Source organism: Cryptosporidium bovis (genome assembly GCF_009768925.1).
Source record: "Cryptosporidium bovis isolate 45015 chromosome Unknown contig_4, whole genome shotgun sequence".
Lineage (NCBI taxonomy): Eukaryota > Apicomplexa > Conoidasida > Eucoccidiorida > Cryptosporidiidae > Cryptosporidium > Cryptosporidium bovis.
The window spans coordinates 327320-342088 of NW_027125050.1; the positions used below are offsets into that span (position 1 = coordinate 327320).

Genomic DNA, 14769 nt, shown 5'->3' on the forward strand with positions numbered 1-14769 from the left:
AAAATTGTTTAGCGCAAAATAATCTTTTAAATGCAAAATAAGAAATTACTTCAATTTTAGTTTATCACCATCGTCAATCATTTCAACAAAGTTAGCAGTTTCTAGGAAGGGTCTTTTTGTAATTCCAATATTTTTTACATTACAGCCATGTGCAAATGTGTGACTTGTTTCAAACGTGGCTGTAGGGCCAGTAATATCGGAAATAGAAAGGATTAGGTTGTATCTGCTAATATTCAATCTTATCTGTATCACCATGTTTCTTTTCAAAACAATTTGATCTTTCTTTAAGTCTTCATAATTTATCCTTGATCTCAGGTTATATACATCATTTGTTTGAAACGCGCTTCCAAAGCATCTTTCCATAAAGTCATAATAAAAAATCTTTGGCACCTGAGACGTATTATTTGCTTCAGAAGACTCTCTGCAACATACCCCTAGTCTTATTCTTCCCATGTAAGTTTTACAAACTTGAACTTGCCAAATCATATCTGATACGAATCTATAATCACCTATTGTCCATGCCCATTTATACTTACCTGAAACTGAAGTCTTTCTAACTAATGCCACAGGATATTGTCCTAATTGAGTGTTAGTAGCAAATTCTTGATTTTCTTTCCACGGAACCAATCTACCTCCACTTTCATTCCCTATTAGCTTATTTAAAGCCGCATTTAGTAAAAGAGAATCCAATTCCTTCGTTCTTATCTTTAACAGGTCGTTTGGTGCCATTTGCTCAAATCTAATCTGCTTGTAAAAGTCCAAAGAATTCTTTTTCTTGTTTGAAAACAATCCGATACTGCTTTCTCTTTGTACTAAATACAGCTTTAAAGCAAGGAATAAATCAATCTCACCCATTAAAACTCGCTCACTACTTAATATTTTCAACAACACATCCGGTCCAAGAGCAAGATGTGGTCCTTTGAATAATGCTTGTGCACAATCAGCTAATAAGTGAACCATAAGTTCGATCAAACCCTCCATTTCTAAAGATTCCGCAACAGAGGACATTTGAACAATTACATCAATACTCGCAGGTGAATTTAACATCTGAAATAATTCTTCCTCTAATAGCTGTACTTTAAATCTCCTTGCTTCATGTAAAACCGTAAGTATTAAGTACGGGTTTGCTCCTCTTAATGAGGTTGTGTGCCCATAAATAAAGAGTAATAGCATTCTTACTGCTTCCGGATAAATTGCTTTGATTTTGTATTCTGGTCTCAACAAACTCGCCTTTATCTTATCTAACTTTCCCTTTAAATTCGGATCATCATAGTTTAAATTAAACTGTTCATTAATTTCCTGTCTTGATTCCATTATTTGGTTTATTTCCTCGCGCATAATTGGAGAAGCCAGACTTAATAGGTTACTATGAACTGGTATTCTTATTGATGTAACTGGTGGCAATATTTTTAAATCTTGTTCATCAGATTTGACTGTCCTAGAAGCATTCTCAATAAATTCGTTTTGAGCTCTTTTATTTAAATTATTTGTGTTAATTGTTGGCAATGAAATAATTTGTTCATTTATATCTTTTTGACTCCATGTGTATTCCGTATCAACCAATGGAGATGAGAATTGTATTGCTCTTATTTTATTTATTTCCTCCATCTTCCTAATATTCTTTTCAAATAGTTCACATGCTTTCTCGTTAGGAATTAATATTATGTCCAGATCACACGTTGGTTCTTGGAGGTAAATGTCTTTTGCAGGTATTCTTCCTATTGGGTCAATGGCAGATGATTGAACATGAACGGTGTTTGGTTCATTATCCACATCTTTCTCACCTTCAATATATAATCTGTTTAAAATCTTGTCTTTTTCAAATGAAAGTAACTTTGGTACTATGCTTTCTAATGTGACATAATCCAAATCGTCAGTTTCTCTTACTAATATATTACCTTTGTTGTCAAAATACCCATGATTTATCCAAGATAGCATCTGACTCGGTGAGAAGGGTCCAATTAATTGATCACTATCATCTCTGAAATAATATCCCAAATTATGTGAAACTTTCCCATTTCTTGCAACATCCTTCCTCTCTATTCTCTTTTGTGAAGGTTTCAAAATTGCATTATCAGATCTTTTGAGTATTCCATCTAATTTATTGACCATTTTCAAGTTGTATCGAATTTGTTGATTGGCCGTCATATGATCAAAAAATGATATCTGTTGTGGCGCCTTTTAAACTTGACAACTAATTAGATCTCGTAGTCCTTTGTTTCCGTGCAGTGGATAAAAAAGACGGTATTGTTAATGAATCTCCTGAATCTAACATCTCAACAAATAACTTCGTTTCAATATATGGCTTTCTACTAACTTCGAGCCTTTCGACCAAGAAGCCATGATCGTAACAATTTTCAATATATGCTCCTGTTCCAATATTTTCAATTTTTATTGTGATAGAATAATCATGGATTGAAACTACGAGGTGATACATTTGGCCACTTCTTATTCTTCCCACAAATATTTCTTCGTTGTTTTCTTCGGGATTATGTGGCGATATCTCTGTTAACTTTTTAGAATCCTTGGTTGTATTGTAAGCATTTTTAAAACTGCCTCGATTTAGATATTCTAAATTGCTGAATTTTATATTGCTTTTTCTTACGTCTGATGATTTTATTCTTGATGTACACTGAAAAACATTACTACCGAGAAATGCCGATAAAAACTCCTTTTCAAAAAAGTCATAATAGAATACCTTTGACATCCTAATATTTTGGGTTTCAGTTATAACTGGTTTCCCTGTGCAACAAACCCCTACTCTAAGTTTTCCTCTCAATGATTTTGATATCTGGAATGCAAAGGTCATCTCACTTATTAATCGTGAATCCCCGATTGTCCATGCCCATCTAGTTTGAAATAAGCTCGAGTCACTTCCATTTGATCTTCCAGTCTTTATTAGTGTAACAGGATATTCGCCATCTCTGTATTTAACTTTGTACTCGGAGTTTGGTAACCATGGTCTTAGTCTTCCCTCCATTTCAGTTCCAGTTAATTTCTTGAGCGTCGCATCTAATATTAGACTATCAAGTTTTGTTGTTCTAATCAAATTCAACTCTTCAGGTGACATTTGGTCATATTTTATATGCTTGTAAATTATTATCTCCTTATCATACTTGGAATCTCCATTATTGTCTGCCCATATTCCTATCTCCTTTTCTTTTTGCTGAATAAACTGTTGTGTTGCGAAAAATAGTTGTAGTTCATCCATCATAACATAATTACTAGATAATAGTTTCAAGTATGCATCAACATTTAAAGCCAGGTATGGTCCCTGAAAAATGTAGCTTGCACAACTTGCAATCATAGTTACAATTTCGTCCACGAGCTTTGGCAACTTTAAAATTGCAGCAGCAGCAGCGATTTCAACCAAATCAACAATATTCAATTTACTTGAAAATAAATGTAGTAATAATTCATCTTCAAGCTTTTTCCACATAAAACGCTTTGATTCTTTCCACATTGAAACTAATAATAGTTTATTCATTGACAAAATTTCTGACGTGTGGCCATATAAATAACGTACAATTGCCTGAATTGCAATGGGGCAATCTGATTCTATAGTCAATACTGGATTCACTAGGCTCTGTTCTCTTTCTTCATCTGTACAATTTCCAACAGAAACTCTTTCTCTGAGTCTGAAATGCTCCTCGAATAAAGTTTTCATACTTTTCTTTAACAACGGAGATGATGTGGCAAGAATACTACTGTGTACATTAATTTTTAAAATGGGAGAGAAAATGAATGAGTCGTCATACTCGAAGTCATCAGCTCTATAAAATTGTTCTACATATTTCTCCAAGTAAGAAGACGACTCATTTTTGTTATCATTTAAGCTTACTTCATTTCCAATTAATCTAGAGTTCAATGTATTTGTTTTGTCTATGAATAAAGCTGAAAGATTTGATCTTGTCTTTAACATCTGTTTTTGAATTTCGTTAGCCTTAACTGAAGGTTTTACTATCACTATCAGGTCCTTGTGTTGATCGTCATTTTCTTCCAGCAAGGGAATCTGATCGTCCACTAAAGTTATGTCTTTGACTTCTATGGGCCCATGATTGTTTTTTTTAATTATAGTCGTTTTTTTAGGAGATAGCTTTTCAGAAAAATTCACTTCAACCTCATTAAGTAATTCAGGTAATATTTGTTCTAGAGTCAGTCTCTCAGCAGGACTGCTTGTCAAATTCCTAAATAGCAAGTCACCCTTTCCATTAAAATACCCATCTCTTATCCAGTTTATTATTTCATTTGAGGAAAATGGTCCTTGTTCTACACCTATCTCATCGACAAAACAGTATTGGGAGTTCTTTTTTCTATTTCTGTTATCCTTTTTATTACGGTTCCTCAAATTCAATTGCATTTTACTTGCTATCTAATTTTATTAAACAAGATTAACCAAAAATGCCCACATTTGTACCAAGAATGCATGTACATGCAAAATGGATTGGCAAATTTCTTTATTAAAATTAAGAATTAAACTCATAATTTATTAAAACGGTAATATAATAAATACAATCGTTCTAGTCAGTTTTAGAAGTCTGCATATTCAACCTTTTCTTGAGTTAGACAGATGTTACAATTGCATTCAAAATGATAATTGTGAATGAGTTTTTTTCTTTCAGTAAGTGGAAGGGTATTATCAATATAAGAAATGGTCAACTCTTCACCTTCTTTTATATCTCTGATGGTTGAAATATAAACTGTACTATCTCCCATTGAATATACACAACAGTTTGGATCGCAACTATGGTTAAAACATGATTGAATGGTGCATATGCATGCCCCTCTTATAAATGAAGTGCAAGATTCGGAGTCAGGTTTGTCAGGTTGATCTTCATTTCCAAAAGAGTTGCTGCAAAAATCCCAAACGTTTATCCCTTGGGAGTTAAGTGTCAGTTGCCCAAGTAACTGTTTAATAGTCCTTTCTGACAAAAAAATATTAGGAATTTCTTCGTCAAGAAATGCAGCCTTTAGTGGATTAAAAAGAACGCTTTTAATACAACTTGTAAGCGACTTTATATTTATCTCCGGAAACAAAGTTTCAGGTGGTGAAATGAAGTTTTCTATGGATTTACAGCCTAATTTAAAGGCAGTATGTAAATTTTCTTTACTGCAACCAAGTTCCATCCAAAAGAAATGAATGTCAGCAGCTATCTGTGCAATTAGACGTGAAATTGCCTCTGCGGTAATTGGGATTTTAGCTTCCGGATCAATAGAGTTCTGATATCTTCTTAAAACTTCTATTCCATTTTTGCCTTGTAGGTATATTGCCCAGCCATTATTTAGTGAACTGGAAAAGTTATTAGAATCCAAACCTTTTCCGAGTGCTTTTTTTAAGCAATATGTACTGCAAATTCTCTTATTCAATCCAAGTTCATTGAGGGTTAAAAAATCATCAAAATTATTCGAGTTCCTTATTTTGAGACAATTTTCACAAAAGACCATTTTATCTGAAGATTTGTGAAAATATTTTATTGGCCATGATATTAATGGCACCTCCACAAAAAAGTTCGTATCATTCGATATTCTTAATTTTGAGTGTACATGTTTTCCTTTGACTTTTGAAAAATGAATGTCAAAGTAACTCTTATTACTCGTCCTAGAATTCAGCTCCTCTAAAAGTTCATGGTAGTCTTTTTCAATATTACAATGACCATTTGAGCAGTTACTCATTAATTGTTGGAGAATTAAAATATTTTTTACTTGGAGAAAAACTGGACAGCTCCGCGGCTTTCACCTTAAGTCATTTTTTTTAATTGTTTGATTCTTTAGTAAAACCCATTATCTATGAAATTATGGTTATTCCTCTCATTGTTGGAGGACTTAATTCAATAAAAAAGTATAAAAAAAATATTTTTATTAGACTTACAAATTTGGAATGCGACAAAAATGACACACAACATAACTTTAATTTAAATTTCAGTTCGAGAACCCATTCTGAGAAAAATTTAAACTTTTTTAAAAGATTATCCGTAACTAACAAGTTTTTGATTATTTGTGCACCGGAATTAATAAATATTTCTGAATTTAAAGATTCAATTGAGAAACTTTTCAAGAATCAAGATTTAGCCAATATTGTTTCTCTAACTGAGGATAACAACTTTGTTAAGTTAGTTGTAAATATTAATAATGAAAATAATAAATTATGCAACATTGATGGTTTTATTAGACTTATAAATGAAAAATCATCTCATATAAACGGTTCTACCATTCTAAATGATTGGAAAATAACCAGCAATGTTGATGGTAAGAAAATTCAAATAACATCAAGTGATATCTATAGTAAAAAACTCGAAATAAATATCTTTATTCCAAACAAAAAAAACACGCCAATAAAAGTGGAGTATATTAAACCAGTTAATCACTTGTATAAAGAGGACTTAAACTTATTCTCAACTTTACTAAATCCTTCTGGTTTAACTCACAAAACAAAAAACTCCAAAAATACCTCCCATATCGACAAATATCCAAAAATATACAGCGAATTAGTAGAATTAAACTCAATATATGACAATTTTCTTGGGAAATTCGAAAAATTATGGAACAATCACATTAGATCAAATACAACTAGTTTCAATAACTACACATTTGGAGGAATCTCGACTAATCTACGAAACACCAACTTTGAATTGAATTCAACCGAAAAAGATCTTTTTAATGAATATAGTGATTCTCAAACTGATCAATCTAGTGTCATATCTAGTCTGGAAGACCTGGGTGTGAAAGTATATTTTAACGAGCATAAAGATGTAATTAACAATGATCCATGGAACTCAATAGGTGGTTATGAAGATGTAAAAAATCAAATAGATGAACACATACTGTTTCACTTCAAACATCCAGAGATACTCGACAAGATTACTGAGGGAACCAGGGTAAAAGCTAATTCAAATAACAGACCAAAATTGATTTTATTTGAAGGTCCACCTGGCACTGGAAAAACTTCATCCGCTAGAATAATCGGCAATGTTATCAATGTACCGTTAATATATGTTTCTCTTGAAAACATAGTTTCTAAGTGGTTTGGAGAAAGTGAAACGAGATTGTCAAAAATATTTGATTTTGCAAAAAAGTTTTCAGATGGTTGCATTATTTTTATAGATGAAGTTGATACGATGGCTATTTCAAGGGATAAAACGGAAGCAGTTCATGAGGGATCAAAAAAAATACTATCAGTTCTACTAAGAAAATTAGATGGGTTCGATACTTTGGATACAAAAACACTTCTTATTTGCGCGACAAACCGCAAGAAAGACTTGGACAATGCATTTATAAACAGAATTGATTCTACAGTTCATTTTCCACTTCCAAATGAGAAGGAGAGAGAGTTAATATTTGGGCAATATGCTAAACACCTCACCTATGACGAAAGAGTGGAGCTTGCAAAATTGTCTGGAAAGTTGTCCGGTAGATCTATTCGTCATGTCTGTTTAGAAGCCGAAAGAGAATGGGCATCTATTCTTATTAAAGAAAAAAACGGCGATAATCTCGAAAATTTGGAATTACCCACACTAAAAATATACAAGAATGCAATACAGAGAAGATACGGGTAAGTCATTTTATCATAATTATACTCCTAGGAACAACCCCCTCTTCTGTGAGCGGTAAACCATTAATATTAGTCTGTTGTTTCATTAGTTCAGGAAACAAAGCTTAAATAAAATGAAGTTAACGATTTAATGAGTATTTTTGACCCAGTTTTTTAAGATTAATGATTGGAAAATCGTCTTTTCAGAAATTTATTGTATTTATATTTTTATTTACTAAAGACTTGTACCTACTTTATTCCTCTAAAATCCCAAGATTTAAAGCTCACAATATCTCGAGAAGCGTTTCCAATAAAGATAGCTCACAAAGTAATACCAATCATAATGAGTTCTCCCCTACTTCTGATATAAGTACATTATCCTTTATCCAAGCTACAAGTCTTACTCCAGTAAATGGTCCGGTTAATTCAGTCATTAAGCTTTCTATCCACGGAGTTGGGTTTTCAATGGCTTCAGAGCTTTATATTCACTTTGATGTCACTGAAGGCCCATACGAAGTTGTTCGCACAACCCCTATATCAGATGTATTACTGGAAGTTGAAACTCCCCGAAAAATATCCGAAGGTGAATTGGGAAAATCGGTTTTAGTCAGTGTTTGCACTCATCCAGATGTCCTATTTCAAAGTACAAATGCGTTGATATTTCGTTTCTATCAAATCCCAAAGATAAGTTTGATACTTCCTGATCATATAGGTATGTCTGGAGGGACCGAATTGACGATATTTGGAAGTGGGTTGTTTGCTTCTGATAACTTGAAGTGTTTGTTTAAAAGTAAAGAGAGATCTAAAGTTGTTGATGCATCGTACTCAATGAATATATTAGACCTTAAAAAATTGAATAAAAATGAGGAGAACATATTACCAATAATTTTGAAGTATACCAAAGACCGAAGTGTTTCTGGAATTGATATAGACGGTATAATGAGCAATATTAAAAACAGAAACCCAATGCCATCAATTGTATGTGAAAGCCCTTCATGGACTGTTTCTGAAACAGTTTCCTTGTCAATATCATTTAACGGGGTTCAGTATCATTTATGTACTGACGAACTTACTTTCGAGGAGGAGTCTTCATTATTTGGTAATGTAGCACATGTGGTGAAGGAAAGGGACTCCCCATCTGAAGTAATCTCAGATTTAAACGACAGCCTTAACAACTCGAATAAATTGATAAATATTGGCAAGAGTACATCTGAGAATATATTTAGGAACTCAAATCAGAAAGCAGTTCATCATTCACAAATTGATACCAATATTAACAGATATACCGATAATTCTGGAAATGTATATACACTAAGCAATCCAGTGAATGAATCACTACTTCAGAGCGACTATGGGTTATTTCTTGAATTCGTTACCTTGTTATATTCATCATTCATCTTTGGAACAATCTGTAAATATATTGGTTTGCCTCTGCTTCTAGGATATATTGTTGGTGGGTACGTAGTTGGCCCATCAGGATTTGGTTATGTTTCTCAATTAATTCAAATTATTTCAATTGCTCAGATTGGTGTATGTTTAATACTATTTACACTGGGGCTTGAATTTTCATTTAAAAGGCTTTTTTTAATCGGAAAGTCTGTAATTTATTGTGCTCTTTCTTCAGTTTTCATTTTTATTCTTTTTTGCAGTGCTTATTCTCTATGGGTAGGGACCCCAATAAATGAAGGTATTTTCATTGGATCATTCATATCGATGAGTTCCACAGCTATGGTTGTTGGTGAATTACAATTAGATTCTAACGAGAACGTACTTACTATTGGAATTTTGATTTTGCAGGATTTGTTCTTGGGAGTTATTCTTGCCATAATACCTGCACTTCAATCAAATTCAAATTCAAAATCAATATTTTCAAGCAATTCAATGATTAATAATAACACTAAAACTCCGAGGTTGGTTCTGTTTTTTATTTATTTTTTTGGTTTTTTGTGGAATATAATTAGACCTTTTATTATATTGGCATTATTCATAGTTATATCTTATATTGCTAAAATCGCTATATTCCCATTTATACTATACTTCTTACTCGGAACAAAAAATAGGGAAATTATCCTAATTGGAATCATTAGTCTTGTATTGAGTATTTCATCCCTTACTGAATATTTGGGGCTTTCTATGGAAATGGGTTCTTTTGTAGCTGGTGTGATTTTGTCCAGTTTGATGGGTGATGATGAAGCTAATACATTTAAAAATGATTTCATTCAATCGATTGAGTCGCTAAGATGGATATTTTCAATGCTTTTTTTTTCAGGAATTGGTCTGATTATTGACGCGACCTTTATTTGGGATAATTACTGGACAATAGGGTCTGTTTGCCTTTTCATTTCATTAATAAAATTCAAAATCAATCTCCTTATTTTTCTAGTTTGTGGAAGTAGTATTAAAATTTCTGCTCACACTTCACTTATGTTGGCTAACTTGGGTGAATTTGGATTTGTCTTGGCTTCCAAGGGAATTTCGTTGGGAATCATTTCAAGAAAGGTATACTTAATCCTCGTTGCTACAACTGTAATGTCCCTCTTTTCCACACCAGTATTCCTTCGCTTTTATTCAAAAATAATTAAGAGGAAACTAACAACCGTCCCCATGTACGATTTTAATTCAAATGGTATCACCTACAAAACAAGGACGTTTTCCAGCATTGGATCTAGATTTTCAAACTTCTCAAAGTCTAAAGTATATCAGCAAAGTTATGGAAAGGGAGCAAATAAAATTTCTAATATAATGAAAAATCTTGGCTTATCAAAAATTGTGAACCGAGATATTGCTTCCAATTCACCAGATGAATATGATATTGAAATAAAAAGTTCATACTTAAATTCGCGTTTCAATGTTGATAATATTTTTTCAAAGTTTTCAATTGGGGGGTTAAATACCGTATCAGAATTTGATCTCTCGATAAATGAAAATGAATTAGAGAATTTGAGTGTGAACAAAGACGGTGTCGATTCAAAAATTGGGTTTGACATCCCTAGTATAAGTTTAGAAAATATTGACGAATTTACACTAGCTCATGTGACCCATTTAGGGAATTCTATAGTAAAAAAGTAAAGAATATCATTTAAATATTAATTCGCCTAAATGTTTATACGATAACTCGATTTTTTATAATAGCGCTGTTCTTTTTTGCGTTCTAATAGATTAAGTTTTAATACGCAACTTTAAGAGCACATAAGGTAATTAGTAGTTTCGAATAATATAGTCAGAATGGATGATATACATAGCCTACTATCTAGGCAAAACGAAAACCTAAGAAGGCTCGAAGTTGCACTTTCAGATGCAATGAGCAGAATTGAGACCATAGAAAAACTCTACGTAGGTGATAAAGAAAAGAATTTCAGGTCTGAAGAGCAATTAGATATATTTGCAGATCACAATCAGTGTAGATTGTGTGAACAAATTTATGGAGTGAAAAATGATTGTGACTCCACTAAAACCAAAGAAATAACAAACCAACCTCTTGCAAATGAATTTAATGAAATAATAGTAAACAAAAATTCACGCGACTTGATTACAACAAAAGGTATTCCTCTAAATGAAAAAAATTCAGATATACGCACTGAAATTAATAATAAATCAAAATCAACCATAGAGTGTGGAATCGGTGAAATGGCCATATCTTCAGGTGGTTTTACTAGTGCTAAAAGACTTGTGAATATAAGTGAATTCGAGTCTCTAAATTTGAATTCCATTTCTACAACGCCAAACACACCAGTATCTACGGAAATAACTTATTTCCAGGGAAATTTTGAAAGCTTTGGCAAACACACCCAAAAATTTGACATTGATCGGCTAACTTCTGCAAGTGAACAAGGTAGAAAGGACGTGATATTATACAATGTTTTACAAGATGATAGCAAAAGAGAAGTTTATTCGAATGGAGCAATAAGAATAGCTAAGTTTGGAATGGAAAATCCCACAAACTGCATTAATGAAAATATAAACCATCTATTCAAAAAAAGTGTTGTTAAAAGTAATGAAATAAATAATCAATACTTCATTTTTGATGAAGAAGAAAACTCCAACACAAGACAAGACCCTCTATACCTTGAAAATGCGGAAAATGAATTTTACTACCTTAAGGGACAGGTGAAGAGAGCTTCATTAACTTGTAAATGGAGAAATAGTTCAAATGTTCTTCAAAATATTAACAACTATAAAGAATTTAAAAGTGTAAACTTCACACATAACAAAGTACCAAATGAATTTAAGAGTTCAGTACCAGTAATAAGAGAAATCAGATACCACATCCCACGTGAGCAAATCATTGGCTACGTTCATGTACCATATAACATTTTGTTGGATAAACCAAATGGTATTAATCAAGAAATAAATAGAGACATCTACACTGAATTGAGGGCAAGGAATGATTTTTCTACAAAAGATAAGAATCTTCGAGAACACAGAGAGGAAAATAAATATGAAAACTTATCAAATAAACCCCATCCTTTCAGGCACCTCGATCTATTTCTTAAATATCACGGCCACCCTTCGGGAAATGTATTAACAACCTTTCCAATACGCAGAAATTTTAAATATTGTTGGAATCAACCACTCGCTATTATAAGAAAGTGACTATTTTTGAACATCATGCTATATCTGTCTATTATTAATATACCGTTATATGTATTTAGATGCAAGTTCAGTTACTAATATTTTATTTGAGAACTTATCAATGGTATTTCTGCATTTAAATTTTCCAAATATTCTCAAAATCGTATCTAGACTTTCATTTTTGTAATCACATGCCCTCCTATTACAATAGGCTTGTTCCTTTGGAGCCGCTCTCGGTTCCTGTAAAGGCGGTGGTGTTCTAGATCTAAATTTTTGATTGTTCTCTGGCCTGCATAAAGGGGCTTCCCTTCCTTTAGTCCTTAACCTCATGATATATTTCCATAACTCATCATTTTCCTCCATAATACTAACCATATATGCTGCAATTGCCTCAATTGCATCATTTTGATCTCTAATCTTTCTTTCCAGTAGTGCTACTCTTTCAGAAAGTTGCATTCTTACGTGATATAAATAAATATAGGACTAAAAATTTATTGAAATAATTTAATGATATATCGACTGGGCCTACTTTTTCAAAGAGAAATGAGAGTGATGCAGATAATTTAAGAGAAAGAAAAATGTTATCTTTAAAGCAATCATTTTTTCAGCACTTCCCGCAATTATCAAGATTTAATGAACAAAAAATAATCAAAAATAATGGCATAATTACAAAAATTCTATTTAAACATTTTTTTTGTATATTAACTAACATACTTACATTAAGTTTGATTTATCACGGCTTGATTCATAATATGGAGCCAAGTATCAAAAAAGAAATAGAAATAAGCAATGAAGAAATATTGAAACATATTAAGGAGATTGTAAAACCAGAGAATCTTGACACTTTAACTGCCAGAAAGGTAAGGGGAGAATTAGAAAAGTCACTGAACCTTCCTAACGATTTTCTACTGCATAAAAAGACTGAAATTAACAATATGCTTGACGATTTTATTTCAAAAATAGATGGTGAAAACAGTACAAAAGTATATTCAAATACACATGAGTATTTTGATGGCCCAATAAACTCAAAGGTTGATCCAGATTACAAAAGCTTCCAGAATAAAGTGCAAAATGACAAAATATCAACAAAAAGAAAGCAAGAGTCAATGATGTCAATTGATGAATTTCTGGAAAAAGCAAAAATTATAAATCTTGAAATAGAAGGTTCTGGTACAAAAATTCCAATAACACCAAGAAAATTCAGCACGGGAAGTGTCGGTTGGCACTTTGGAAATAAAATTCCACTCCCGGTTGGAAACGATACTGAGGTAATTTGCCAGATTTCAATTAATTGTACAGTGGTAGGAAGTAAATCTTGGCCAGAAAAACCAAACAAAAAGGCTAAAAATTAGTATTAGAATACTTGCTCATTACGCTTCCATCTTCAAAATGAATTTTCCATAAAATTATGCGACCATCATCGCCGCAAGATATAAACTCCCCACTTTTACTATCATTCATCCAAGAAATGGAATTCACCTCGCCGTTATGGGCATTCCTCTCTTGAAGAATAGGTTCCAGTTTTTCTAATTTATTTACTGAAAAAACATTTAGATTATTGTCTGCGGAAGCAGAGACTGCAAAATTCAAATATTTGCACCACTCAACAGAGTAAATAGGGAATGAATACATTTCTTTGCTACAATTTTTATTATCTAAATTAAATTGATCAACCTGTTCATATATTGGAAGACTTTTAATATCAACAGAATGACTAAGTATAGTTTTGAAAGCCGATATTATCACATAATTTACTCCATTTCTTGGCTTGAAAAAATTTTTTACTCTAAAGTTCTTACCACTCCATAGGATAATCGTAGAGTCATCAGAACATGACAGTAAATAATTCCCACAAGGACTAAATGTAAAATCCCATACAGTAGATGTATGACCACTGAGTACATAATATTTCACCCACTCAGATCTATCACTTTTATCATCCAATAACTGAGAAGGTGCCCAAACTATAATAGTATTGTCATAAGAACAAGAAAAAAGAATCACAGGTATTATTGGATGCCACTTAACTTTTTTTATATCATTGTTGTGTCCAGTTAGTACACCAATACAATCATAGTCTATTGGGGTCCCCTTAATTCTATTATTGATCGTTAGTGAAAATATCCATATTGTTTTGTCCCTGCATGATGCAGCAATTGTATTGTTACTGCTCCAATCTATACATTTAACTTCACTCTCAGGCCCCAAAATTTTACATATACTAACCCACCCAACATTCTTCGAAATAAACTCCCATATAGTAATTGTATGGTCGAAACTTGCTGAAATTAACATTTTTCCACAAGGCGACCATTTGACTTTCCTAATTATCCTCGTATGTTCTAAATCTCCAAACTCATATGCCTTAACCCATTTGCCTCCATTGTTAGTAATCGATTCACACTCTTCCATTTCAATATACCATTTATGCCCTTTCATACTCGAATCCATCCAAATTGTGATATTTCCGTTACAAGATGCAACTATTCTGTCCACTGGATGGCACGCCACTGACCAAACTATTCCAAAAGTATTTCCTATTTCGCCTAACCTGACCAAAGATACCATAACTAACTCAATGAAACTGCAAAATACCTTATAAGCTCATTAAATTTATACAAGCAAGTTCCTAAGAAGGAATTTTTTTTCCTGTCCATTCTAGACAGTTG

General features: G+C 32.5%; 9 protein-coding genes across 9 annotated transcripts; 4 read left to right on the top strand and 5 right to left on the bottom strand.

The window, feature by feature from the left end:
* Positions 1 to 45: 45 nt before the first annotated feature.
* Positions 46 to 2112, bottom strand: FG379_002648 (uncharacterized protein; the record flags this gene model as incomplete). The annotated part of the gene is made up of 1 exon (XM_067328338.1): positions 46 to 2112. One exon carries the CDS (start codon positions 2110 to 2112, stop codon positions 46 to 48), a length of 2067 nt encoding a protein of 688 aa, XP_067181836.1.
* Positions 2113 to 2194: 82 nt separating this feature from the next.
* On the bottom strand, positions 2195 to 4360 carry FG379_002649 (uncharacterized protein; the record flags this gene model as incomplete). The annotated part of the gene is made up of 1 exon (XM_067328339.1): positions 2195 to 4360. One exon carries the CDS (start codon positions 4358 to 4360, stop codon positions 2195 to 2197), a length of 2166 nt encoding a protein of 721 aa, XP_067181837.1.
* A 170-nt stretch (positions 4361 to 4530) lies between these two features.
* FG379_002650 (SET domain containing with a cysteine cluster at the C-terminus) lies at positions 4531 to 5673 on the bottom strand (the record flags this gene model as incomplete). Its single annotated transcript, XM_067328340.1, has 1 exon — positions 4531 to 5673. One exon carries the CDS (start codon positions 5671 to 5673, stop codon positions 4531 to 4533), a length of 1143 nt encoding a protein of 380 aa, XP_067181838.1.
* Positions 5674 to 5795: 122 nt separating this feature from the next.
* Positions 5796 to 7553, top strand: FG379_002651 (CDC48 like AAA ATPase; the record flags this gene model as incomplete). Its single annotated transcript, XM_067328341.1, has 1 exon — positions 5796 to 7553. One exon carries the CDS (start codon positions 5796 to 5798, stop codon positions 7551 to 7553), a length of 1758 nt encoding a protein of 585 aa, XP_067181839.1.
* A 158-nt stretch (positions 7554 to 7711) lies between these two features.
* Positions 7712 to 10597, top strand: FG379_002652 (uncharacterized protein; the record flags this gene model as incomplete). Its single annotated transcript, XM_067328342.1, has 1 exon — positions 7712 to 10597. One exon carries the CDS (start codon positions 7712 to 7714, stop codon positions 10595 to 10597), a length of 2886 nt encoding a protein of 961 aa, XP_067181840.1.
* Positions 10598 to 10753: 156 nt separating this feature from the next.
* FG379_002653 (uncharacterized protein) lies at positions 10754 to 12121 on the top strand (the record flags this gene model as incomplete). Its single annotated transcript, XM_067328343.1, has 1 exon — positions 10754 to 12121. One exon carries the CDS (start codon positions 10754 to 10756, stop codon positions 12119 to 12121), a length of 1368 nt encoding a protein of 455 aa, XP_067181841.1.
* Positions 12122 to 12166: 45 nt separating this feature from the next.
* On the bottom strand, positions 12167 to 12556 carry FG379_002654 (uncharacterized protein; the record flags this gene model as incomplete). The annotated part of the gene is made up of 1 exon (XM_067328344.1): positions 12167 to 12556. One exon carries the CDS (start codon positions 12554 to 12556, stop codon positions 12167 to 12169), a length of 390 nt encoding a protein of 129 aa, XP_067181842.1.
* Positions 12557 to 12852: 296 nt separating this feature from the next.
* Positions 12853 to 13405, top strand: FG379_002655 (apicomplexan specific; the record flags this gene model as incomplete). Its single annotated transcript, XM_067328345.1, has 2 exons — positions 12853 to 13368; positions 13400 to 13405. The coding sequence occupies 2 exons, from the start codon at positions 12853 to 12855 to the stop codon at positions 13403 to 13405; spliced, it is 522 nt and encodes a 173-aa protein (XP_067181843.1).
* Positions 13406 to 13441: 36 nt separating this feature from the next.
* Positions 13442 to 14668, bottom strand: FG379_002656 (WD40 Ciao1; the record flags this gene model as incomplete). Its single annotated transcript, XM_067328346.1, has 1 exon — positions 13442 to 14668. One exon carries the CDS (start codon positions 14666 to 14668, stop codon positions 13442 to 13444), a length of 1227 nt encoding a protein of 408 aa, XP_067181844.1.
* Between the last annotated feature and the right edge of the window lie 101 nt (positions 14669 to 14769).